This window comes from Chiloscyllium plagiosum, unplaced genomic scaffold (genome assembly GCF_037043375.1).
Source record: "Chiloscyllium plagiosum isolate Xiang-an unplaced genomic scaffold, Cpla_swu_hap1 HiC_scaffold_27, whole genome shotgun sequence".
NCBI classification, from domain to species: Eukaryota; Metazoa; Chordata; class Chondrichthyes; order Orectolobiformes; family Hemiscylliidae; genus Chiloscyllium; species Chiloscyllium plagiosum.
In genome coordinates, this window is record NW_028270165.1 from 83,704,230 (window position 1) to 83,732,022 (window position 27,793).

The 27,793-nt window shown below is 47.9% G+C and overlaps 2 protein-coding genes and 1 long non-coding RNA gene across 12 annotated transcripts in view; 2 read left to right on the top strand and 1 right to left on the bottom strand.

Moving 5' to 3' along the window:
* LOC148144764 (sulfhydryl oxidase 1-like) overlaps positions 1 to 27,793 on the bottom strand; it is a 177,525-nt gene that overhangs the window by 138,991 nt on the left and 10,741 nt on the right. For 2 of the 9 annotated variants that reach the window (XR_015751599.1, XR_015751595.1), the window contains exon 2: positions 25,259 to 25,363. The exons of 4 other annotated variants lie outside the window; for them this stretch is intronic. The gene's annotated coding sequence lies outside the window, so the exon portion shown is untranslated. Of the gene's footprint in view, positions 1 to 18,448; positions 18,813 to 23,579; positions 23,697 to 25,258; positions 25,364 to 26,655; positions 26,774 to 27,793 lie in introns of those variants that run through there. 3 more of the 9 variants (XR_015751597.1, XR_015751598.1, XR_015751600.1) reach the window with 3 other exon arrangements.
* LOC148144766 (uncharacterized) lies at positions 8,182 to 15,339 on the top strand. 2 transcript variants are annotated; one of them, XM_087975063.1, is made up of 2 exons: positions 8,182 to 8,249; positions 12,622 to 15,339. In XM_087975063.1, the coding sequence occupies exon 2, from the start codon at positions 13,029 to 13,031 to the stop codon at positions 14,751 to 14,753; it is 1,725 nt and encodes a 574-aa protein (XP_087831189.1). In that variant the 5' UTR covers positions 8,182 to 8,249; positions 12,622 to 13,028; the 3' UTR covers positions 14,754 to 15,339. The 2 variants fall into 2 exon arrangements, with proteins under 2 accessions (XP_087831189.1, XP_087831190.1); XM_087975064.1 differs by lacking the exon at positions 8,182 to 8,249 and adding an exon at positions 10,007 to 10,023.
* LOC148144767 (uncharacterized) lies at positions 21,031 to 27,783 on the top strand. Its single transcript, XR_015751649.1, has 2 exons — positions 21,031 to 21,081; positions 27,021 to 27,783. It is a non-coding gene; the product is annotated as an uncharacterized LOC148144767 (long non-coding RNA).

Sequence of the window (27,793 nt, forward strand, 5' to 3'; positions counted from 1 at the left end):
GAAGCAGAAGTGTGGTTGTGAAGGCTGGACTTTCAGAGCATGTTTTGCCCTGACTGGGAGCAGAAGAGTTTGACTGAAGTGTGTCGGTGTTAATGCCTTGATGTCTCATTTTACTCCCACCTTCTCGGGGTCGTTAACCCTTTTGTGCCTGGTCCTTCCTCAAGAAGCTGCGTTGCAGGTTCATTCTGAATTGACACTTTTTTTTTGCTTCCCAAAATCAGACCTGCTCACTCTCAGCAGGATCCCAGTGTTGTGAAAGATATTAACTTTCAGGTGGAGGTATCCAAAATTCAGAGAGATGTCAGTCTTGATGTTTTTGCTTTTTCTGCCCCTGTAAGATCCTGAATCAGCACCTTCAGGAGAATTAGATAGAGCGGAGTGAGAACAGAGGGGGAGAGAGAGTGGGATGGTGCTTTCAATTTTATGGAACAACAAAAGAATATTCCACAGAAAGTAGAATTGCTTGTTCTGAATTTCTACCCTGCACTGAAAGTGATGACTTTTGTAATCTCTTTTTGCAGAGTATTTGAAAATCTGAAGATTGAAGTTTCAAAATCAACAGATGAAGGGCTCATGCCCGAAACATTGACTCTCCTGTTCCTCGGATACTGCCTGACCTGCTGTGCTTTTCTAGCGCCACATTTTTTGACTGACTCTCCAGCGTCTTCAGTCTTCACTTTGATGTCAATGTCTGACAGTTACACAATCCATCGGGACCGCAACGATTTTTGACTATGATTTCTGTGAGAGGGATCAACGCTTTTTGGTTCCTGTTTGAGGACGTTTTCAGCATCAATGGGACTGGACGAGAGCGCCCACTGTTGCAGCGCACTGTGCGTGGAGCCTGAAACAATTCTACGGCCTGGAAAGGGGATTTCACGGCACGGAGGGGCTCTACACGTGTTTGTGTACAGCTGAAGCTGTGGTCATGGAGAAACCTGAGGAATCCCGCCCTGTAGAGGAACCGTGGAAGTGTGGCGACTGTGGGAAAGGCTTCCGTGTCCTGTCTGCCCTGGAGACTCATCGGTGCAGTCACACCGGGGAGAGGCCATTCCCCTGCACCAACTGCGGGAAGGCCTTCAGACATTCCTCCCACCTATTGGCCCACCAGCGGGTCCACACAGGGGAGAGGCCCTTCAGCTGCCCAGAGTGCGGGAAGGCCTTTACCCAGGCCTCCACCCTGCTGAGGCACAAGCGGGTCCACAGGGAGGAAAGGCCTTTCAGCTGTCCCGAGTGCGGGAAGGCCTTCAGCAATTCCTCCACCCTGCTGATCCACCAGCATGTCCACACGGGAGAGAGGCCCTTCAGCTGCCCAGAGTGCGGGAAGGCCTTTACCCAGGCCTCCACCCTGCTGAGGCACCAGCGTGTCCATACGGGGGAAAGGCCCTTCAGCTGCCCTGAATGCGGGAAGGCCTTCAGCGATTCCTCCACCCTGCGGAGTCACCGGCATGTCCACACAGGGGAGATGCCGTTCACCTGCTCTCAGTGTGGGAAGGGCTTCACCTGCTCCTCCACCCTGCAGAGCCACCAGCGGATCCACACAGGGGAGAGACCCTTCAGCTGCTCTCAGTGCGAGAAGGCCTTTACCCACGTCTCCTCCCCGATGACCCACCAGCGTATCCACACGGGAGAGAGGCCGTTCACCTGCTCTCAGTGCGGGAAGGGCTTCACCTGCTCCTTCAACCTCCAGACCCACCAGCGGGTCCACACAGGGGAGAGGAGAAAGTAAGGTCTGCAGATGCTGGAGATCAAAGTTGAAACTTTATTGCTGGAACAGCACAGCAGGTCAGGCAGCATCCAGGGAACAGGAGATTCGACGTTTCGGGCACAGGCCCTTCTTCAGGAATGACTCATTCCTGAAGAAGGGCCTGTGCCCGAAACGTCGAATCTCCTGTTCCCTGGATGCTGCCTGACCTGCTGTGCTGTTCCAGCAATAAAGTTTCAACCACACAGGGGAGAGGCCCTTTAGCTGCCCGGAGTGCGGGAAGGCCTTTACCCAGGTCTCCACCCTGCTGAGGCACCAGCGGGTCCACACGGGGTAGAGGCCCTTCAGCTGCCCCGAGTGCGGGAAGGCCTTCAGGAATTCCTCCACCCTGCTGACCCACCAGCGCGTCCACCCGGGGGAGAGGCCATTCACCTGCTCTCAGTGCAGTAAGGGCTTCAGGTATTCCTCCCACCTGCTGACCCACCGGCGGGTCCACACGGGGGAGAGGCCCTTCAGCTGCCCAGAGTGCAGGAAGGCCTTTACCCAGGTCTCCACCCTGCTGAGGCACCAGCGGATCCACACCGGAGAGAGGTTGTTCACTTGCTCTCAGTGCGGGAAGGGCTTCACCTACTCCTCCAACCTGCAGAAACACCAGCGAGTTCACGTGCCATCGCAGGGGGATTGAAGGAGTGACGGCCGAGTGCCATTATCGATTGGATGATCAACCCGGTTCCGGGGACTCCCGGGTTCGAATCCCGCCAAGACAGATGGCAGAATTGGTATTCGGTCAGAAATGTGGAGTTCGGAATCTAACGATGAGACCGTTTCAGGGAGGGGGTGGTGCGGGGGAGAAAGCCCCCATCTAATTCACACTCTCCCTTGTTAGGGAAGGGAACCGCCATTATGGGAAAGGATTCACTCAGTCGTTCCAGCTGCATCCTTTACCCGGTCTGGCCTACACGTGACTCCAGACCCACAGCAGTCTGGTTGACACTACACTGCCCCTTCCTGGCAAATGAGCGGGGAGAAACTTACTTGGAGACAGGGTATGGGTTGAAATTGCTGAGTGAGGCAATACTTCCTCCGGGTTAGGGCTTTACCAATGATCCAATTACAAAGGGACAACTTGGTGCTGGCCAATAGTAAAGACAGTGAGAGGGGTGGGACAGGGGAGGTGTCGTGTGTGCGCTTTCACCTTGAGGTGCTCAAAAAGCAACTGCTTTTTCTCTGCCTTTTTGCTGGGGGGATCTGAAGCTGTAACAAAGTTGGGTCGCAATAAAGGTTACCTGAACTTACCACCGGGCTCAGACTCTCATTGAAAGCTTTGAGCTCCAAGAGGTTTTTGTTTTAAAGCTGTTCATTTCTTTCAGCCTCCTGCACTAAGTTTAGAACATAGAACAAAGAACATAGAACAATACAGCGCACAACAGGCCCTTTGGCCCTCGATGTTGCGCCGACCTGTGAAGTATTCTCGGCTCATTCCCTGACATTATCCCAAAATCATCCATGCGCTTATCTAAGGATTGTTTAAATCTCCCTAATGTGGCTGAGTTGACTACCTTAGCAGGTAGGGCATTCCACGCCCTTACCACTCTCTGCATAAAGAACTTGCCTCTGACACCTGTCTTAAATCTATCACCCCTCAATTTGTAGTTATGCCCCCTCATACAAGCTGACTTCACCATCCTAGGAAAAATTCTTTCACTGTCTCCCCTATCTAATCCTCTGATCATCCAAGATGTCTCTTTCAAATCCCCCCTTAGCCTTCTTTCCAATGAGAACATACCCAAGTCTCTCAGCCTTTCCTCATAAGACCCTCCCTCCAGACCAGGCAACAACCTGGTAAATCTCTTCTGCACCGTTTCCAATGCTTCCCACATCCTTCCTGAAATATGGGGGCCAGAACTATACACAATATTCCAAATGTGACTGCACCAGTGCTTTGTATAGTTGCAGCATGATGTTGCGGTTCTGGAACTCAATCCCTCTACGAATGAAACCTAACACACTGTATGCCTTCTTCACAGCACTATCTACCTGGGTGGCAACTTTCAGGGATCTATGTACATGGACTCCAAGATCACTGCCTTCCTGATATTCTTCCCAAAGTGAATCACCTCACATTTAGCTGCATTGAACTCCATTTGCCACCTCTCAGTCCAATTCTGCGAATCCATCCACCTCTGCCTGCATCTAAGTCATTTATAAAAATGACAAACCGCAGTCGTCCCAAAACAGATCCTTGTGGCACACCACTAGTAACCGGACACCAGGCTGAATATTTTCCATAAACCACCACTCGCTGCCTTCTTTCAGAAAGCTAGTTTCTAATCCAAACTGCTAAATCACCCTCAATCCCACGTCTCTTCAAAGTTTGGGAGAAGATTTGTAGCTCGGGTGCTCGTTGTTGTGGTTCTGTTCGCCGAGCTGGGAATTTGTGTTGCAGACGTTTCGTCCCCTGTCTAGGTGACACCATCACTATAAATGCTGGAGGAAACATCACAGAAGAGCTTCACAGCAGGCTCCCAAGCACTGAGGATGTCACCTAGAGAGGGGACAAAACGTTTGCAACACAAACTCCCAGCTCGGCGAACCAAACCACAACAACCCATGCCTCTGCTATTTCTCCAACAGCCTGCCATGTGGAACCTTATCACAGGCTTTACTGAGGTCCATGTACACCACGTCAACTGCCCTACCCTCATTTCCATACTGGTCACCTCAAAAAATGCAATGAGGTTTGTGAGACACGATCTGTCTTGATGAAACCATGTTGACTATCTGAAATCAAATTGTTGCTTGCAAGATGATTATAAATCCTATCTCTAATATTCCTTTCCAAAAGCTTTCCTTCAACAGAAGTAAGGCTCAGTGGTCTATAATTACCTGGGTCATCTCTGCTGCCCTTCTTGAACAAGGGCACAACATTAGCAATCCTCCACTCTGATACTAAGCCTGTAGACAATAACAACTCAAATATCAAAACCAAAGGCTCTGCTATCTCCTCCCTCGCTTCCCAGAGAAACTTCGGATAAATCCCATCGGGCTCAGGGCACTTGTCTACTTTCACTCCTTCTAGAATTGATAACACCTGTGTGCAACTAACCTCGATCCTGTCGAGTCTAATATCTCGTACCTCATTCTTCTCCTCTACAATATTCTCCTTTTCCTGAGTGAAGACAGATGAGAGATATTCATTAACACCTCTCCAATCTCCACAGGGCCCACACTCAACTTCCCACTTCTATCTTTGACTGGCCCTATTCCTACCCTAATCATCCTTTTATTCCTCACATACCTATAGAAAGCTTTAGGGTTCTCCTTTATGTGTTAAAGACTGCTCATGTCCTCTCTTTGCTCTTAACTCTCTCTTTAAATCCTTCCTAGCTGATCTGTAACTCTCCATCACCTCATCTGAACCATCTTGCCTCATCAACACGTAAGCCTCCTTCTTCTTTGTAACAAGAGATGCAATTTCTGTTGTAAACCACGGTTCCCTTACCTTATCACTTCCTGCCTGACAGGGACATACCTATCAAGGGCACACAATATCTGTTCCTTAAACCAGCTCCACATTTCAATTGTTCCCATCCCCTGCATTTTGCTACCCTATTCTATGCATCCTAGGTTTGCATAATTGCATTATAATTGCCCTTGCCCCATCAATAACTCTTGACCTGTGGCATGTTCCTATCCCTTTACATCGCTAAATGAAACCTAACTGAATTATGGTCACTCTCTCCAAAGTGCTCACCTTCTACTAAATCAAACATCTGGCCTGGTTCATTACCAAGCACCAGATCCAGAGTGACGTACCCCCTTGTCGGCCCTTCGACATGTTGTGTCAGAAAACCATCTTGCACACACTGGACAAAAACTGATCCATACGACATACTAGAGTGAAAGCATGAGGTAAAAACAATGACTGCAGATGCTGGAAACCAGATTCTGGATCAGTGGTGCTGGAAGAGCACAGCAATTCACAGAGATGCTGCCTGAATTGCTGTGCTCTTCCAGCACCACTGATCCAGAATCTAGAGTGAAAGCATTTCCAGTCAATGTTGGCGAAGTTAAAGTCCCCCATAATGACCACCCTGTTCCTTTCACTCCTACCCAGAATAATTTTGCAAATCCTCTCTTCCACCTCCCTGGAACTCTGCAGAGGCCTGTAAAAAAAACTCCAAGCAGTGTGACCTCTCCTCTCCTGTTTCTAACCTCAGCCCACATTACTGGAGTAGACGAGTTCTCATCAAAAGTTCTGTCAGCCACCGTTATACTATCCTTGACTAACAAGGCCACGCCTCGCCCTCTTTTACCGCTTTGGCTTTTCTTAATGAGAGATCAAAACTCTGGAACCTGCAACATCCATTCCTCACCCTGCTCTCTCCATGTCTCCGAAATGGCCACAACATCCAAATCCTGGGTACCTATCCATGCTGCAAGCTCACCAACTTATTGCGAATACTCTGGCGTTGAAGTAGACACACTTCAAACCAGTTCGCTGTCTGCCAGCACATTCCTGTGACCCTGAAATCCTGTCCCTGTCCTTCCTACTCTCATCCTCCTGTGCATTGCAGCTACACCCCCCGGTTCCCATCCCCTTGCTGAGCTAGTTTAAACCAACCCGAATAGCACCAGCAAATTTCCCACCCAGGATATTAGTACCCCTCTGGTTCAAGTGAAGACTGTCCTGTTTGTACAAGTCCCACCTTCCCCAGGATGAGCCCCAATTATCCAAAAACCTGAAACCCTCCCTCCTGCACCATCCTTGCAGCCAGGTGTTCAGCTCCCTATTCCTTGCATTGCTATCACGTGGCATGGGTAACAAACTAGAGATAACCACTCTGTTTGTTCTAGCCCTCAGCTTCCAATCTAGCTCCCTGAAATCCTGCCTTACATCCCTATCCCTCTTTCTGTGGGAGATTAGAAATGTTTTTGCAGATGGGTGAGGGGGTGTAGTGGGGGGAAGGGAAGGGGAACATTATACAAACGGTCGAGGAATTCTTGTACCATGTAGCATACTTAAGGCTAAGACTTTAATGAATATAGAGGGTCTTTTAAAGAAAATAGTTTTAAGCTAGGGAATAACTTTAAAGTGTTGTAGTTGACCACAAAAAGAAGCAACAGGGGCATTTCACAATAAAGCTTATAGTATGATAAGAGAAACTGGATAAAAGAACAAACTGTAACAAACGAGGAACAAACAATACAGACAAGGACAGCAGGATGGCCAGATAAGAAAATAACTGACAAGTGAGGTAATCGGCTTAGGATGGAAAAAGGGAGGCGTGATCCGCAACTTGTAAACTGAATAAGAAAGCTAACAGTCTCTGTTTTGGTGCGCATTTCTGCTTGATTGTAGAAGCGTCCAGTACTTGCAAGACTGTAATAAATTGTTCTTGTTTCCAAGGCTTTGTCTCAGGCTGATTGATTTGTGAGTGAGTTCTGTTTCTCACATTTCTACCTATGTTGTTGGTACCTATATGGACCATGACTTGGGGTTGGAAACCCTCTCCCTTCAGGACCCCAAAGATACGTTCCGGGACATCACGCACCCTGGCACCTGGGAGGCAACACACTAACCGCGAGTCTTGTTCATTCCCAACAAACCTTCTATCTGACCCTCTAACTATTGAGTCCCCAATGACTAACACTCTCCTTGTTTCCTTCCTTCCCTTCTGGTGCAACAGGGACAGGCTCTGTGCCAGAGACCTGGGCCCCAGTGCATACCCCTGGTAGGTCGTTATCCCCCCTCAACAGTACCCACTGACTTATACAGCAAGAAGGAAATACAAATAAGTCATCCCTCCTCTCCCAGGAACCTCTGCTCTCTGACTTCAAATTTAAAACCTCAAATCAGTGACTCCCCACTCCTGGGTTGCAGCTGCCGCTGAAAAACAGAAAATGTCACCTTTTTTTGTGGTTAGCACTGCTGCCTCACAGCGCCAGAGCCCCAGGTTCAATTCCCCCCCCAACGTCTGCGCGGTTATCCTCCCACAGTCCAAAGACGTGCGGGTTAGGGTGAATTGGCCAAGCTAAATTGCCCCGTAGTGTTAGGTGACGGGGAATGGGGCTGGGTGTTTTGCTCTTCGGCGGGTCGGTGTGGACTTGTTGGCCCGAAGGGCCTGTTTCCACACTGGAGGGAATCTGATCTAAAGTTCTGGAATTTATATATTGATGAACTGAAACCTGCAACCCATTCTAAAAGATGAAGGACTCAGCAGCAGTCCAGGTTTGTTCCAAATATTGCATCAATTGCATGACACTGTGATGTTTTGCTATTAATTCTGTGTCTTATGATCCTGCAGCACAGCTACCCGCAGAAGGAGCAGCGCTGCAGAAGCTCGTGCTTCCAAATACACCTGGGTGGGCGGGGTTTAGTCTGGGGGCGGGTTTTACGATCTGCGTTCGGAAGGGGCGGGGCTTACGCGTCGCCTTGGACGAGGAGGGGGCGGGACCAGGACCAGGGGGCGTGGCCATCCCGAAGCCGGAAGTGTGCCCGCGGCCTGTTTCCTCCGCTGGAGCCTCGGCTGCAGTAAGTAAGGTAAAGCTTTATCAATATTTCCTTTTACAGAGTTTGTATTTAATAACCAGTAATGGCTACTCAATATCATTATAAAGTCCCAAAATGCAATTCTTTTCAATCCATAGCAGATAAGCACTAAGAGTTAATTTTCTACGGGATTCAACAGCCTCAGCACTAAAATGGTCTCACAAGGGAACGGCTGTGAATGTTATCACTTGGTGTCCTGTTCACACAGATTCACTGATGCTGAGGCAAACGTTCTTAATTGCCTCACAGCATCTGTTATGGCTTGGTGAGCCCAGGTGTCCCTATCTTTAAGTTCTCTCCTCTTTCTGAGCCTTCCTGCCTGTTTATTTTCTTGTGCAGTAAATGTATTCAATAATTCAGCATTACATTTTAGTCTGAATATATAAAGACAAGTTTTAAGGCTATAGACTTTCTCACCCAGATGCCCACACCCTCATTCCTCCCTTTGATTGCACCGCGATCACTGAAAGAGAAGGCTAGTCTAAACAAATGCCCTTCAAGGTGGTCCAGCCATCAACATCCTGCAGAGCGGCACCACCATCTTCGCAGCTCATTTGTCATATTTATCATCGCCTTCGACACGTGTGGGTGAGCCATCAGATCGCGAAAGCAGCATCTTCTGGGGCAAATCTATATCACTAAGGGACCTCATAAGCCGAGCAATTAAATACCTAACAATACCAATACCGACAAACAAACATAGCTAAATTGATAAGCCAATTGTACCATCAGCCCGATCTGCAGTTTCCCCAACTGGTCCCTTCAGTCATTCTGTCAAGGAATGCCTGGATCTCTTCTTGTATCTTAGTAATATTGCCAGTGAGATCGGGAATGGCCATAGTGCATTTATCTTGGACAATGGTGCAGACCTCACCCTCCTCGGCAAGTATATAGTCTAAGGCATACTGATTCTGCACAGAGTAAAGACACAGGTCTGATAATCCCAGTTTACTATGTTCCAGAGCCTCTTTCGTCTTATTTCCTCGAAAGGTCAGGCCTTCAAAGAGGGAGTTGCGGTTCTGTTGACTTGTCACTCCTGCCGATCCTTCCAACCTCAGGGTACTCTGGATTCCCCAGCCTATCGGGTGTCCTATATTGTCACCCAGTCCCTTGGGATCCTTCCAGTTGGAGCAAGGTTGGCTGAGACCGACCGCTGCATCCTCCTCAGATGGAGGTTCCATCGACTTGTCCACTGGCCAGGACAAGGTCCTGTTGTGGGAACAAGGGCTCCGATAGTGACCTTATGAGGGACATCTTTGCCATCCAGGACAAGGAAATTGGTAGCTTTACCTTAGCTGAAGAAATAATAGTCTGGTTTGGAGTATATTAGGGAGAGTTTGTCAAAATAGGTTACTGAAATGTTACAGCAGGGGGTCTGGTCAGGTCTACAGGAGTAAAGGGTCGACGTTTTGCAAGAGGAGTCGCTTGAGCGCTGTAAAAAATGGGCCAAGTGACTTGAGCACTCGCACTGTATGGGAGACAATGGTCCTCAGAATGCTGTTCCCATTGGGCTCTCCCTTAGCTCTATTGTACACGGTCTTGGTGACAGTATCAGGTTCTGAAAAGAGAAAAGGCCTATAAATGTGCAAGGGAAGGGTTCCGTTCCAGGTCCATGTGCCGCATAAGGCTGCTGTACCCCGGCCAGTGTTACACCAACTGTTTGTATACACAGACCGGAGCTATTGGAAAGTGATATTTCTCTTCGCAGGGTCGGCAGTAGGAAGTCTGACGAATGGAATGGAATCGGGGACTGGGGACGGGGCAAGTAAGTCATCTCCCGATAGAGAGGAGTAACATACTACTGCCTCTGTGGTGAAGAGCGTTCTGTGGGCCTGTATAAATAAGTTCTTTGTGGATTGAGGAGTTTCCCCTATCAGGCTTCCCTTTTCTCAAGTAGGCCCGACCTGCAAAAAGGGATGGTGTTCCTGGACGTCCTTAAAATATTTACCATAATAACGGTTGATCATTTTTATCCTCACTAGGCTTGCGTCTGCAGGTAAAATCAAAAACACATGGTAACGACATGGTGACTCCCACTGATTTCTACTGTCCAGATGGACCATCTGGTCTTTCTGATGTAAGAGTCCATTGCAATAATCAATCTTCATCACGTTCCACACGTCTAAGGCGCCTGGTCCGGTGCAATGGACGACATCTCCTCAGCATGGGTGGTGGATAATCTCTGATCATTCCTGGTCGCATCCATACTTAGTGGCTTTCCCCATCAGGATGTTGTACGTGATCAGAAAGGTGAGGAGATAGGCGATCCCCTACATGTCCCTCCTCTTAGTTCAAGTATCTGCAATAAGATTAACATGAGAACAACAGCAAGATTCAAAAACCCAACTGGACAGGGTCCACTCCTTTTGTTGGGATTCCAGGATTCTCTCCTCCACTTCCCCCCTTTTGATTGGTGCGGTCAATCTATTTACAGTGGTGCAGTTGGACCCAAGCTGAGTGCCCAGTAACTTTGACCGCCGTAGGGGTGGGAAGTAAAACCTGGAAGGGGCCACCCCAACGAGGCTGGAGACCTTTGCCAGTCCAGGTCTTGATTCCTGAAGAAGGGCTTATGCCCGAAACGTCGATTCTCCTGTTCCCTGGATGCTGCCTGACCTGCTGCGCTTTTCCAGCAACACATTTCCAGCAGTTCTTGACGAGCACCAATGAACCAGGCTCTACCCGTGACGAGGCTGAAAGTGAGGGAACATCGCTGTAGGCCGCTAGCTCCTGGGAGTGAAAGGCACGCATAACACTAGTTAGAGGAAGAACATAACCAATTATTGTTTCGGTCATTTGGTGGAAGTGGACTCAGAAGGGAGTCGAATCGTTCCCAGAGTATGGAGGCGGTGACCAGAGAGACTCTCAGCTGGAGACAGTCGTGTCTTGCCCGCAGATATGGATCGCATCTGAAATAAGGCCACAGGGATTAGCATAACCAGGAGAGGCCAGACTCTGCCATTAATTTGGCAAGTTTAGTCTTGAGTTTGGTTAAAACATTCAACAATGCCAGCCGCCTGAGGATGATAAGCACCATGCAGTTGCCGACAAATACAAAGCTGGGAACAGAGTTCTCCGTTAATATTACCTACAAAGTGTGGTCCATTGTCCGAGCTAATGCACGCAGGTATACTGAAGTGGGGAATTATTTCCTTAAACAAAATCTTCACCACAGTCTCACCAGTAGCCTTAGGAGGAGGTTAGGCTTCAATCCACTTTGAAAAGACATCAGCAATAAGCAAAACATATTTACAGCAACTCAACTCATTTCTCCAACTCAATGAAGTCCACTTGAAGTGTCTCCAAGGGACCCTCCAGCAAGGGAGTTCTCGTAGAGATACTTGAACTAAGAGGTGGCGGATCGCCTACCCACTGACCTGCTTGATCACGTACAACATCCTGATCGGGAAAGCCACTGACTGAGTATCGATGTGATCTGAATCGATCTAAGATTATCCTGATGTCATCTGGTGCACCAGACCAGTCGCTTTCAACGTGGAGTCGCTTGAACGAAGGCGTGAGCTGCCAGAGGAAGTGGTGGGTGCTGGTACGATGACAAGTTAAAAGGCTCCTGGACGGGCATCTGAATATGAAGGGTTCAGATGGGTCAGGGCCAAGTGATGGCAAATGCAACTGGAGTCAGAGATGTACAGCACAGAAACAGACCCTTCGGTCCAACCCGTCCTTGCTGACAAGATAGCCAACCCAATTTAGTCCCAGCTGCCAGCACCCGGCCCATATAGAGGCCAAGTGATGGCAAACGTGACTAGATTAATTTCGGATATCTGGGCAGGTTGGGTCAAAGGGTCTGTTTCCGTGCTGTATGATTCTAATTGTCTTCAGTGGGAGCAGAAGTGTGGTTGTGAAGGCTGGACTTTCAGAGTATGTTTTGCCCTGACTGCGAGCAGAAGAGTTTGACTGAAGTGTGTCGGTGTTAATGCCTTGACATCTCATTTTGCTCCCACCTTCCCGGGGTCGATAACCATTTTGTGTCTGGTCCTTCCTCAAGAAGCTGCGTTGCAGGTTCACCCTGAATTGACACTTTTTTTTTGCTTCCCAAAATCAGACCTGCTCACTCTCAGCAGGATCCCAGTGTTGTGAAAGATATTAACTTTCAGGTGGAGGTATCCAAAATTCAGAGAGATGTCAGTCTTGATGTGTTTGCTTTTTCTGCCCCTGTAAGATCCTGAATCAGCACCTTAAGGGGAATTAGTTAGAGCGGAGTGAGAACAGAGGGGGAGAGAGAGTGGGATGGTGCTTTCAATTTTGTGGAACAACAAAAGAATATTCCACAGAAAGTAGAATTACTTGTTCTGAATTTCTACCCTGCACTGATAGTGATGACTTTTGTAATCTCCTTTTGCAGAGAAGTTGAAAATCTGAAGAGGGAAGTTTCAAAATCAACGGATGAAGGGCTTATGCCCGAAACATTGACTCTCCTGCTCCTCAGATGCTGCCTGACCTGCTGTGCTTTTCCAGCGCCACATTTTTTGACTGACTCTCCAGCGTCTGCAGTCCTCACTTTGATGTCAATGTCTGACAGTCACACAATCCATCGGGACCGCAATGATTTTGGACTGTGATTTCTGTGAGAGGGATCAACGCTTTTTGGTTCCTGTTTGAGGACGTTTTCAGCATCAGTGGGACTGGACGAGAGCCCCCACTGTTGCAGCGCACTGTGTGTGGAGCCTGAAACAGTTATACTGCCTGGGAAGGGGATTTCACGGCAGGGAGGAGCTCTACACGTGTTTGTGTGCAGCTGAAGCTGTGGCCATGGAGAAACCTGAGGAATCCCGCCCTGTAGAAGAACCGTGGAAGTGTGGCGACTGTGGAAAAGGTTTCCGTGTCCCGTCTGCCCTGGAGACTCATCGGCGCAGTCACACCGGGGAGAGGCCATTCCCCTGCACCGACTGCGGGAAGGCCTTCAGACATTCCTCCCACTTGTTGGCCCACCAGCAGAAACACACGGGGACGAGGCCCTTCAGCTGCCCAGAGTGCGGGAAGGCCTTCAGCACATCCTCCACCCTGCTGACCCACCAGCGGGTCCACACAGGGGAGAGGCCCTTCAGCTGCCCAGAATGCGGGAAGGCCTTTACCCAGGCCTCCACCCTGCTGAGGCACCAGCGTGTCCACACGGGGGAAAGGCCCTTCACCTGCCGAGAGTGTGGGAAGGCCTTCAGCAATTCCTCCACCCTGCTGAGGCACCGGCGGGTCCACACGGGGGAGAGGCCGTTCACCTGTTCTCAGTGTGGAAAGGGCTTCACCTGCTCCTCCCACCTGCTGACCCACCAGCAGGTCCATACGGAGGAGAGGCCCTTCATTTGCGCTCAGTGCGGGAAGGGCTTCAGGTATTCCTCCCACCTGCTGAGGCACCAGCGTGTCCACACAGGGGAGAGGCCATTCAGCTGCCCCGAGTGCGGGAAGGCCTTCAGCAATTCCTCTACCCTGTTGGCCCACCAGCATGTCCATACGGGGGAGAGGCCGTTCAGCTGCTCTCAGTGCGGGAAGGGCTTCACCTGCTCCTCCAACCTGCGGAGCCACCAGCGGGTCCACGCGGGGGAGAGGCCCTTCAGCTGCCCAGAGTGTGGGAAGGCCTTCAGCAATTCCTCCCACCTGCTGACCCACCGGCGGGTCCACACGGGGGAAAGGCCCTTCAGCTGCCCCAAGTGTGGGAAGGCCTTCAGCGATTCCTCCTCCCTGCGGAGGCACCAGCGTGTCCACACGGGGGAGAGGCCGTTCACCTGCTCTCAGTGCGGGATGGCCTTCAGCGATTCCTCCCACCTGCTGACCCACCGGCGGGTCCACACGGGGGAGAGGCCCTTCAGCTGCCCCGAGTGTGGGAAGGCCTTCAGCAGTTCCTCCTCCCTGCTGACCCACCAGCATGTCCACACGGGGGAGAGACCGTTCACCTGCTCTCAGTGCGGGAAGGGCTTCACCTGCTCCTCCGCCCTGCTGAGGCACCAGCGGGTCCACACAGGGGAGAGGCCCTTCAGCTGCCCCGAGTGTGGGAAGGCCTTTACACAGGCCTCCACCATGCTGAGGCACCAGCGTGTCCACATGGAGGAGAGGCAGTTCAGTTGCTCTCAGTGCAGGAAGGGCTTCACCTGCTCCTCCCACCTGCTGACCCACCAGCGGGTCCACATGGGGGAGAGGCCCTTCACCTGCTCTCAGTGCGGGAAGGGCTTCAGGCATTCCTCCCATCTGCTGACCCACTGGCGGGTCCACACGGGGGAGAGGCCCTTCAGCTGCCCCGAGTGCAGGAAGGCCTTCAGGTATTCGTCCCACCTGCTGACTCACCAGCGGGTCCACACGGGAGAGAGGCCCTTCAGCTGCCCCAAGTGTGGAAAGGGCTTCAGCACATCTTCCACCCTGCTGAGGCATCAATGGATCCACACCAGGGAGAGGCCGTTCACCTGCTCTCAGTGCGGGAAGGGCTTCACCTACTCCTCCCACCTGCAGGAGCACCAGCGAGTTCACGTGCCATCGCAGGGGGATTGAAGGAGTGACAGCTGAGTGCCATTATCGATTGGACTATCAACCCGGTTCTGGGGACTCCTGGGTTCGAATCCCGCCATGACAGATGGCAGAATTGGTATTCGGTCAGAAATGTGGAGTTCGGAATCTAACGATGAGACCGTTTCAGGGAGGGGGTGGTGTGGAGGAGAAAGCCCCCATCTGATTCACTCTCTCCCTTGTTAGGGAAGGGAACCGCCATTGTGGGAAAGGATTCACTCTGTCGTTCCAGCTGCATCCTTTACCCGGTCTGGCCTACACGTGACTCCAGACCCACAGCAGTCTGGTTGACACTACACTGCCCCTTCCTGGCAAATGAGCGGGGAGAAACTTACTTGGAGACAGGATATGGGTTGAAATTGCTGAGTGAGGCAATACTTCCTCCGGGTTACGGCTGTACCAAGGATTCGATTACAAAGGGACAACTTGGTGCTGGCCAATAGTAAAGACAGTGAGGGGGGTGGGACAGGGGAGGTATGGTGTGTGCACTTTGACCTTGAGGTGCTCAAAAAGCAACTGCTTTTTCTCTGCCTTTTTGCTGGGGGGATCTGAAGCTGTAACAAAGTTTGGTTGCAATACAGGTTACCTGAACTTACCACCGGGCTCAGACTCTCATTGAAAGCTTTGAGCTCCAAGAGGTTTTTGTTTTAAAGCTGCTCATTTCTTTCAGCCTCCTGCACTAAGTTTAGAACATAGAACAAAGAACATAGAACAATACAGCGCACAACAGGCCCTTCCGCCCTCGATGTTACGCGACCTGTGAACTATTCTCAGCTCGTTCCCTGATACTATCCCAAAATCAACCATGCGCTTATCTAAGGATTGTTTAAATCTCCCCAATGTGGCTGAGTTGACTACCTTAGCAGGTAGGGCATTCCACGCCCTTACCACTCTCTGCATAAAGAACTTGCCTCTGACACCTGTCTTAAATCTATCACCCTTCAGTTTCTAGTTATGCCCCCTCATACAAGCTGATGTCACCATCCTAGGAAAGATTCTTTCACTGTCTACCCTATCTAATCCTCTGATCATCTTATATGTCTCTATCAAATCCCCTCTTAGCCTTCTTCTTTGCAATGAGAACGGACCCAAGTCTCTCAGCCTTTCCTCATAAGACCCTCCCTCCAGACCAGGCAACAACCTGGTAAATCTCTTCTGCACCGTTTCCAATGCTTCCCACATCCTTTCTGAAATATGGGGACCAGAACTATACACAATATTCCAAGTGTGGCCACACTAGCGTTTTGTATAGTTGCAGCGTGATATTGCGGTTCCCCGGAACTCAATCCCTCTACGAATGAAACCTAACACACTGTATGCCTTCTTCACAGCACTATCCACCTGGGTGGCAACTTTCAGGGATCTATGCACATGGACTCCAAGATCACTGCCTTCCTGTTATTCTTCCCAAAGTGAATCACCTCACATTTAACTGCATTGAACTCCATTTGCCACCTCTCAGCCCAATTCTGCTAATCCATCCACCTCTGCCTGCACCTAAGTCATTTTAAAAATGACAAACCGCAGTAGTCCCAAAACAGATCCTTGTGGCACACCACTAGAAACCGGACTCCAGGCTGAATATTTTCCATAAACCACCACTCGCTGCCTTCTTTCAGAATGCCAGTTTCTAATCCAAACTGCTAAATCACCCTCAATCCCATGCCTCTGCATTTTCTCCAACAGCCTACCATGTGGAACCTTTACTGAGGTCCATGTACACCACGTCAACTGCCCTATCCTCATCTACATGCTTGGTCACCTTCTCAAAAAACTCAATAAGGTTTGTGAGACACGATCTGCCCTTGATGAAACCATGTTGACTATCTGAAATCAAATTGTTGCTTGCTGAATGATTATAAATCCTATCTCTAATATTCCTTTCCAAAAGCTTTCCTTCAACAGAAGTAAGGCTCACTAAACCTGTAGACAATGACGACTCAAATATTAAAACCAAAAGCTCTGCTATCTCCTCCCTCGCTTCCCAGACAATCCTTGGATAAATCCCATCGGGCCCAGGGCACTTGTCTACTTTCACTCCTTCTAGAATTGATAACACCTGTGTGCAACTAACCTTGATCCTTTTGAGTCTAATATCTCGTACCTCATTCTTCTCCTCTACAATATTCTCCTTTTCCTGAGTGAAGACCGATGAGAGATATTCATTAACACCTCTCCAATCTCCACAGGGCCCACACTCAACTTCCCACTTCTGTCTTTGATTAGCCCTATTCCTACCCTAATCATCCTTTTATTCCTCACATACCTATAGAAAGCTTTAGGTTCTCCTTTATTCTATTTGGTAACGACTGCTCATGTCCTCTCTTTGCTCTTAACTCTCTCTTTAAATCCTTCCTAGCTGATCTGTAACTCTCCATCACCTCATCTGAACCATCTTGTCTCATCAACACGTAAGCCTCCTTCTTCTTTGTAACAAGAGATGCAATTTCTGTTGTAAACCACGGTTCCCTTACCTTATCACTTCCTGCCTGACAGGGACATACCTATCAAGGGCACACAATATCTGTTCCTTAAACCAGCTCCACATTTCAATTGTTCCCATCCCCTGCATTTTGCTACCCTATTCTATGCATCCTAAGTCTTGCATAATTGCATTATAATTGCCCTTGCCCCATCAATAACTCTTGACCTGTGGCATGTTCCTAAATCTTTACATCGCTCAATGAAACCTAACTGAATTATGGTCACTCTCTCCAAAGTGCTCACCTTCCACTAAATCAAACATCTGGCCTGGTTCGTTACCAAGCACCAGATCCAGTGTGACCTCCCTTCTTGTCGGCCCTTCGACATACTGTGTCAGAGAGCCCTCCTGCACACACTGGACAAAAACTGATCCATACGACGTACTAGAATGAAAGCATTTCCAGTCAATGTTGGGGAAGTTAAAGTCCCCCATAATGACCACTCTGTTCCTTTCACTCCTACCCAGAATAATTTTGCTAATCCCCTCTTCCATCTCCCTGGAACTCTGCGGAGGCCTATAAAAAAAACTGCAAGCAGTGTGACCTCTCCTCTCCTGTTTCTAACCTCAGCCCACATTAACTCAGTAGAACAGTCCTCATCAAAAGTTCTGTCAGCCACCGTTATACTATCCTTGACGAACAAGGCCACGCCTTTCCCTCTTTTACCGCCTTGGCTGTTCTTAATGAAAGATCAAAACCCTGGAACCTGCAACATCCATTCCTCACCCTGCTCTCTCCATGTCTCCGAAATGGCCACAACATCCAAGTCCCAGGTACCTATCCGTGCTGCAAGCTCACCGACTTTATTGCGGATACTCTGGCGTTGAAGTAGACACACTTCAAATCACTTCACTGTCTGCCAGCACATTCCTGTGACCCTGAAATCCTGTCCCTGTCCTTCCTACTCTCATCCTCCTGTGCATTGCAGCTACACCCCCCGGTTCCCATCCCCCTGCTGAGCTAGTTTAAACCCACCCGAATAGCACCAGCAAATTTCCCACCCAGGATATTAGTACCCCTCTGGTTCAAGTGAAGACTGTCCTGTTTGTACAAGTCCCACCTTCCCCAATTATCCCCAATTAGCATGTAGCATACTTAAGGCTAAGACTTTAATGAATATAGAGGGTCTTTTAAAGAAAATAGTTTTAAGCTAGGAAATAACTTTAAAGTGTTGTAGTGGACCACAAAAAGAAGCAGCAGGGGTATTTCACAATAAAGCTGAAGTAAAGTGATTCCGCAATAAAGTGATTCCGCAACTTGTAAACTGAATAAGAAAGCGAACAGGCTCTGTTTTGGCACGCATTTCTGCTTGATTGCAGAAGCGTCCAGTACTTAGAAGACTGTAATAAATTGTTCTTGTTTCCAAGGCTTTGTCTCAGGCTGATTGATTTGTGAGTGAGTTCTGTTTCTCACAATTGGGGGCCTCGTTCCGGGGTCCAAGACTCAGACCGCTCGACACTCTTGGGATGACCGGGGAGGTGCACCTCGCCGATTTCGGTGATCTCCGACTCCCTTGCTTGTCGTTCGCGGTTTGGGCGAGTACGATCCGGACTGGGAGACCCTGGAAACAAGGCGGGCAGACGCGGCGGGTTAGGTCGGGCAGCTCTTGTGCACAGGAACCAGGTAGGGAAAGGTCTTCAAGGATATATCCGGGCGACCGGGGGCAGCGGTATTTACTGCAAGAATTGCTGCGGGACGGGGCGCACCGAAATGACCAGGTAACTCTGTGCATAGACCAAGGTCAGAAGAGAGACCTTTTATGTCTTGCCTTGGTGGTCGGGACATAAAGAAGTATGGGGAATTGGTGATATATAAAATGAAGCATATGTCAATGGAAAACAGCCAGTGTCAGAAGGGCTAGTAGTTGAAGGGCTACTGAGGATGCCCTTCATAACTAACTTATGACCAGACGTCCAGATGAATATTCAAAAGCTAGAGGAGTCGTTGCGGAAAGCTCAAAGTGTCTGTGAGACACGGTGTCTGTGTGTGTGTGTGTGTGAGAGAGAGAGAAAGAGCTGTACAGCAACTAGAAAGTTTAACCCGTTGTGATTTGGTTTGAATGCACATTTGTTTGTTGGTGATTGAATGTTTCTGCTTTGTTCCCTGGAGCTTGAAATCCGGGACTGTTTTGAATCTGATTTCTACTATGGAAATTTTAACATGATTTCTTTTAAGGTTAAGGATTTTACAGGTTATGAAATAAAGTGTTAACTCCTGTTCTTTTTACAGGTCATGACTGCCTTACTATCAGTTTCTAACTAATCTCTTTTATCCTTACATCAAAGTAATTTATGGAAAACAGTTGAAGTCTCAAAAAGCATATAGTTGGTCAGATTAATCGGACGAGTAAGGTGTCCAGTCAGGATCCTGAAGGGGTGTGGAAAAAGGTGACACCGGACCTCGTTAAGATTAATTAAATTAGCAACAATGGGAGGCACGGGGAGTTGGCTAGGTAACGATTGATCTGTAAATAACGTTAAAGGGGAATATATTTCACCCGACAGTCCTTTGGGGAGAATGTTGGGAAATTGGGAATACAACTCCCCGACGCGGGGGAAAGATAAGGCTACAATGGTAAACTATTGTTGTTTTGTCTGGACTAGATAAAGTATTAAGGTGCCTGGTATTTTTTTGCCCAAATATGGGTCCGATGAGGATTGGCTGTGTCAAGATCTTAATATATATGTCAATCGGAAAGAAGCGTACAGTCAAAAACAGTCCAATTATGCGGTTTGTTGGATAGGGAGCGCGGGAGTAAAATTATATCCCATGAATAGGGAGGAATCAGGGAAAGAACAGAAAAAGAATGAACAAGGGAAGCCACAATAGGATCCCTTAATGTGTTTGCCGCCCCCATATGCTACTCCCCGGAACGAGCCTACAGCTCCCGAAGTAGAACCGAGTCCAGACACAGAAATGGGAATGGACTCTGAACTAAAAGATGCAGAACCTGGGGGGGGGGGGGGGGGCGAGTCACTCGAGCCACCACACGTAAAGGAGGGGCAGAGATAATGGAAAATGTAAAATTATGTCCCTTCTGAGAGGTTCCGATTGGGGAAGGTACAATCGGATATGTAAACGCTCCCTTAACGAGCAGTGAAGTTAGGGTCTTTACAAAGGAAATAAAAAGTTTATAGAGGATCCGGTTGGACTAGCCGAACAATTAGAGCAATTCCTAGGGCCTAATTTATATACCTGGGAGAACTGATGGCAATTTTAGGAATGTTATTTTCAGGGGAAGAACGAGGTATGATTAGGAGAGCAGCTTTATAGCAATGGGAAAAGAGGCACGCAGTTGGGGAAGAAGGGGCCCCAGCAGAACAGAAATTCCCAAGTGTTGACCCTCATTTGGAAAATAATGACAGAGAAGATAGGGAGTCAATGCGGGATCTATAAGAAATGGGAATATTCGGAATTAAAGAGGCGGCACCAAGATCATAAAACTTTGTTAAGGCCTTTGAAGTACGACAAGAGAAGGATGGAACCACTTCTGCATTTCTTAAAAGGCTCAAGGAGGCCACAAGGAAGTGTTTGGGAATGGATCCCGATAATCAGATAGCACAGGGACTCTTAAAGGTCCAGATTGTAACGAAATCAGGCCGGACATACAAAAGAAATTACCCGCAGAAGGAGCAGCGCTGCAGAAGCTCGTGCTTCCAAACTCACCTGGGTGGGCGGGGTTTAGCAGGAGGGGCGGGGTTTACGATCTGCGTTTGGAAGGGGCGGGGCTTACGCGTCGCCTTGGCGGAGGAGGGGGCGGGACCATCCAGAAGCCGGAAGTGTGCCCGCGGCCTGTTTCCTCCGCTGGAGCCTCGGCTGCAGTAAGTAAGGTAAAGCTTTATCAATATTTCCTTTTACAGAGTTTGTATTTAATAACCAGTAATGGCTACTCAATATCATCATAAAGTCCCAAAATGCAATTCATTTCAATCCATAGCAGATAAACACTAAGAGTTAATTTTCTACGGGATTCAACAGCCTCAGCACTAAAATGGTCTCACAAGGGAACTGCTGTGAATGTTATCACTTGGTGTCCTGTTCACACAGATTCACCGATGCTGAGGCAAACGTTCTTAATTGCCTCACAGCATCCTGTTATCATTTGGTGACCCCAGGTGTCCCTATCTTTAAGTTCTCTCCTCTTTCTGAGCCTTCCTGCCTGTTTATTTTCTAGTGCAGTAAATGTATTCAATAATTCAGCATTACATTTTAGTCTAAATGTTTAAAGGCAAGTTTTAAGGCTATAGACTTTCTCACCCAGATGTCCACACCCTCATTCCTCCCTTTGATTGCACCGCGATCACTGAAAGAGAAAGCTAGTCCAAACAAATGCCCTTCAAGGTGGTCCAGCCATCAACATCCTGCAGAGCGGCACCACCATCTTCGCAGCTCATCTGGTCATATTTATCATCGCCATCGACACGTGTGGGTGAGCCATCGGATCGCAAAAGGAGCATCTTCTGGGGCAAATCTATATCACTAAGGGACCTCATAAGCCGAGCAATTAAACACCTAACAATACCAATACCGACAAACAGACATAGCTAAATTAATAAGCCAATTGTACCATCAGCCCGATCTGCAGTTTTCCCAACTGGTCCCTTCAGTCATTCTGGATCTCTGCTTGTATCTTAGTAATATTGCCAGTGCGATCGGGAATGCCCATAGTGCATTTATCTTGGACAATGGTGCAGACCTCACTCTCCCGGGCGAGTATTATCGTCTAAGGCATACCGATTCTGCATAGAGTAAAGACACAGGTCGGATAATCCCAGTTTACTATGTTCCAGAGCCTCTTTAGTCTTATTTCCTCGAATGGTCAGGCCGCAAAAGAGGGAATTGCGGTTCTTTTAACTTGTCACTCCTACTTCCTTCCAACCTCAGGGTGCTCTGGATTCCCCAGCCTATCGGGTGTCCTGTATTGTCACGCAGTCCCTTGGGATCCTTCCAATTGGAGCAAGGTTGGATGAGACCGACCGCTGCATCCTCCTCAGATGGAGGTTCCATCGACTTGTCCACTGGCCAGGACAAGGTACTGTTGTGGGAACAAGGGCTCCGACGGTGACCTTATGAAGGACATCTTTGCCATCCAGGACAAGGAAATTGGTAGCTTTACCTTTACCTTAAGAAATAATAGTCTGGTTTGGTGTATATTAGGGAGAGTTTGTCAAAATAGGTTACTGAAATGTGACAGCAGGGGGTCTGGTCAGATCTACAGGAGTAAAGGGTCGACGTTTTAGATTAGATTACTTGCAGTGTGGAAACAGTGATGAATAGATTGGAATCGGAGACTGGGGACAGGCAAGTAAGTCATCTCCCGATAGAGAGGAGTAACATACTACTGCCTCTGGGGTGTATAGCGTTCTGTGGGCCTGTATAAATAAGTTGTTTGTGGATTGAGGAGTTTCCCCTATCAGTCCACACGCCCCGCCGAAGCGCAACCCACCCATACCCCTAGACAGCTACCCCTTACCTCACACTATGGGCAATTTACCATGGCCAATTCACCTGACCTGCACATCTTTGGACTGTGGGACGAAACCGGAGCACCTGGAGGAAACCCACGCAGACCGGGGAGAATGTGCAAACTCCACACAGTCAGTCACTTGAGGCGGGAATTGAACCCGGGTCTCTGGCGTTGTGAGGCAGCAGTGCGAACCACTGTGCCACCCACGGTCCTCAGAATGCTGTTCCCATTGGGCTCTCCCTTAGCTCAATTGTACATGGTCTTGGTGACAGTATCAGATTCTGAAAAGAGAAAAGGTCCATGTGCCGCATAAGGCCTGCTGTACCCCAGCCAGTGTTACACCACCTGTTTGTATACACAGACCCGAGGTATTGGAAAGTGATATTTCTCTTCGCGGGTTGACAGTAGGAAGTCTGATGAATAGATGAATCGGGGACTGGGGACGGGGCAAGTAAGTCATCTCCCGATAGAGAGGAGTAACATACTACTGCCTCTGGGGTGAAGAGCGTTCTGTGGGCCTGTGTAAATAAGTTGTTTGTGGATTGAGGAGTTTCTCCTATCAGGCTTCCCTTTTCTCGAGTCGGTCCGTCCTACAAAAAGGGATGATGTTCCTGGGCATATTTACCATAATAACGGGGTTGATCATTTTTATCCTCACTAGGCTTGCGACTGCAGGTAAAATAAAAAAAACATGGTAACGACATGATAACTCTCACTGATTTCTACTGTCCAGATGGACCATCTGGTCTTTCTGATGTAAGAGTCCATTGCAATAATCAATCTTCATCACGTTCCACACGTCAAAGGCGTCTGGTCTGGTGCACTGGACGACATCTCCTCAGCATGGGTGGTGGATAATCTCTGATCATTCCTGGTCGCATCCATAGTTAGTGGCTTTCCCCATCAGGATGTTGTACGTGATCAGAAAGGTGAGGAGATAAGCGATCCACCACATGTCCCTCCTCTTAGTTCAAGTATCTGTAATAAGATTAACATGAGAACAACAGCAAAATTCAAAACCCAACTGGACAGGGTCCACTCCTTTTGTTGAGATTCCAGGATTCTCTCCTCCTCTTCCCCCCTTTTGATTGGTGTGGTCAATCTATTTACAACGGTGCAGTTGGACCCAAGCTGAGCGCCCAGCGACTGGGACCGCCGTAGGGGTGGGAAGTAAAACCTGGAAGGGGCCATCCCAACGAGGTTGGAGACCTTTGCCAGTCCAGTTCTTGACAAGCACCAACGAACCAGGCTCTACCCGTGACAAGGCTGAAAGGGAGGGAACATCGCTGTAGGCCGCACTCTCCTGAGAGTGAAAGGCACACATAACATTGGTTAGAGCAAGAACATAACCAATGATTGCTTTGGTTATGTGGTGGAAGTGGACTCAGAAGGGAACCAAATCGTTCCAAGGGGTACGGAGGCAGTGACCAGAGAAACTCTCAGCTGGAGACATTCGTGTCTTGCCTGCAGATATGGATCGCATCTGGAATAAGGCCACAGGGATTAGCATGACCAGGAGAGGCCATACTCTGCCATTAATTTGGCAAGTTTAGTCTTGAGTTTGGTTAAAACATTCAACAATGCCAGCCGCCTGAGGATGATAAGCACCATGCAGATACCGACAAATACAAAGCTGGGAACAGAGTTCTCCGTTAATATTACCGACAAAGTGTGGTCCATTGTCCGAGCTAAAGTTTACTGGCAGCATTGGGAGGTGTGGGCTGTGCTCACTAGAAATGATGTGGAGGAGCCGGTGGTGGACTCGCCTGGATGAAGTTAAAAATCACACAACACCAGGTAATAGTCCAACAGGTTTATTTGTAAGTGTAAGCTTTTGGAGCACTGCTGCTTCATCGGGTAGCTGTGGAGCAGGATCATAAGACACAGATTTTATAGCAAAAGATCACAGTGTCATGCAACTGATAGGATATATGAAACAAACCAAGATTGCTGTTCAGTCTTTCACCTTTTAGAATGTGTTGCAGGTTTCAGTTCATTATTATGTAAATCCCAGAACATCTTTTGATTCACATTCTCAAGATGACTTAAGTTTTTTTTAAAAAAAGTGACAACTCAGCCCAGACAGCCCCGATAAAGGTGTGAGGTTCGAGTGTGTCAAATGTCTCAATTTTGAATCAGACTGGTTCTATTTCCAAAGTAGGAATTTATAAAATATTACATGGATTGACTGCCTGCAGACTGTGCACTTTTTGAGCAAAATTGAATGTATCTACAAACATAATTCTGCCAATACAAATTTGCCCAAAAAGTGATATGTGAGTTTATGCATGAGTGCACATAAGAGTGTGATGGAGTATATGCCTGAGAGTGTGTTGGGGGTGTATGTGTGCGTGTCTGAGAGAGCACGTGTTTATGAGTGAGGTATGAATAAAAGCAAGGAAGGTCAGGACTTGTACAGTTAATGGTAGGGCCCTATGTCATGCTGTAAGAGAGAGACATGATGGGGTTCAGGTACACAGTTCTTTCAAAGTTGCTTCACTGCGAGACAGGGTGGTTAAGAAGGCGTTTAGCATACTTACCTTCATTGTTCACCCCATTGAGTATAGGAGTTGGGACATCATGTTGAGGTTGTACAGGATGTTGGTGAGGCCACTTTCAGAGTACTGAGTATGGTTCTCGTGTCCCTGTAACAGGAAGAATACTATTAGAGAGGGTTTGGTAAAGATTTACCAGGATGTTGCCAGGACTGGAGGGTTTGAGTTATAATGAGAGGCTGGGACTTTTTTCACTGCAGCACAGGAGGTTGGGGGGTGACATTATTGAGATTGATAAAATCATGAGGAGTGGAGGTAAGGTGAATAGCAAAGGGCTCTTCCTTAGCATTGGGGAGCTCAAGACTAGGGGGCATATTTCTTTAAAGTGAGAGGAGAGAGATTTAAAAGGAACCCGAGGGGCAATGTTTTGACAGAGGGCGGTTTACACGTGGAATGAACTTGCTGAGGATGTGGTCAATGCAGGTACGTTTACAAAGTCTAAACGACATTTGGATGGGTACATGAATAGAAAGGTTTAGAGGGATTTGGGCCAAACGCAGGCAAGTGAGGCTAGTTTAGTTTGGGAACCCTGGTCGCCATGGATGAGTTGGACCAAAGGGTCTATTTCTGTGCTGTCTACCTCTCTGAACCAGAAGTGATCTTATTGAAACCAGTAGAATTCTGAAAGGGGCTTGACAGGATAGATGCAGATAAAATGCTCCTTTGTGGTGGGAGTCATAGAATCCCAACAATGTGGAAACAGGCCATTCAGCCCATCTATTCCACACTGGCCCTCTGAACAGCATCCCACACATACCCACCCCCTTACTCTGTATTTCCCATGGCCAATCCACCCTAAGTTTCACATCCCTGGTCACTATGGGTAATTTAGCACAGCCTATCCACCCTAAGGTCTACACCCTAATCTGTAAATTACTTTCTCAAAAAATGTAATTTAAATGTAGAGTTTTTCTCTAAGAAAAATGTTAGTCTGACTCAACATTCGGGCGCAGACAGAATTCACACTTATTGTTAGAAAAGCTCTGCATTTGAATGACATTCTTGAGAAGGTAACAAAAAAGAAGTTCTGGGATTAACAAACCAAAGAGCAGAAACCTATTCTAAAAGATGAAGGATTTAATCTAAAATTGTTTGATATGTCACATTTCCATGACCCTAGACTCCTTTGGATATAAATTGTGATCATGATCTCATTCTCCACAACTACCTGATGAAGGAGCGGCGCTCCGAAAGCTTGTGCTTCCAAACAAACCTGCTGGATTATAACCTGGTGTTGTGTGATGTTTAACTTTGTCCATGGGAAACACATGAATTGTGGGACTGGTAAGAGTTCTTATTTTGTGATCTATTCCAAGTGAAATTTCTCCTCTGTGCAGGCACGGGTGAACAGTTTGTTTTTGTGCGAGATCGGGCTAGCAGCTTTTAAATCCTTATGTTAAGCAGTTCAAGTAAACTGTCAATCAGCAATTATATTCCGAGAGTGGTACTTCCAGCTCTGGTAATCCTGTTGCATCAACAGAGAGGGAGAGGTTGTCACATCTAAAGAGCAGACAGAAAAGTTATTTCGCTTGTTGAGTCGGTTCCGCACTCAGATGAGACTGGATACTGCTTTTAATGGATCATAATTAAATGCTACAATGGAACACCTTAAATTCAAGGAATTTTGAAAGGGCAAACGAACAGTAACTTTGAACAGAGATGTTCTTCCATTTCCAACCTTGGTTGAGCCAAATGAAGCATTTTTACTGATAGCTCCATAATCATGTTCCTGCTGGATTTTTTTCAGGGCAAACCATTTCTGGTGGGAGAAATTCTGCATCCTGGGAAGGCGGGGAAATGAGAAAAAAAGCTGTTGAAAGCTTTGAACTGTGGGCCCATGAGCTCTCATGGGAGCAGTGCATTTGCCAAAAACATTTTGGAGGAATTCTGTTTACCTGTTGGACCGAAAATAGTTTCCCCACTGAACGTTAAACAGGTATTGAGAACGTTGCGCATTATAGAGTGTGTTCCTGAGGACCGGAGGAGGATTGAATTTGCCAACGTGAACCACACTTTGCAGAGAGAGGAAATTTCTCTGGATGGAATAGGTTGATGGAAGTCAATAATTGTCAGATTATTTCATGAAAATAACAGCTGGTATGGGGATCCCAAAAGAGGGGCGTCTGTAATGAGCACACAGAAACAAACCCTTCAGTCCAGGCCAACCAGATATCCTAAATTAATCTAGTGACCCATTTGCCAGCATTTGGCCCATATCCCTCTGAATTCTTCCTATTCATGTCCCCATCCAGATGCATTTTTTTCTTCGGAGAATACTTGGGTGAGAGCCAAGATATGCAATATCTCAATGTATAATAATAAAGCAGCTCATTTATTCTGAAATTATTTCAATTAGTTGGTCAATTGCCAAATAATAGCTGCATAACTGTTGTCAATATCGATACCCAGGAAAGCTATTTTGTTTAGTATATTTCCTTTGTAAAGATCTTATCCAAATTATAAAATGAATGTATTTTCACATGAAATAAAATTTGCAGTGTTTTATTAAATGGTTGAAAG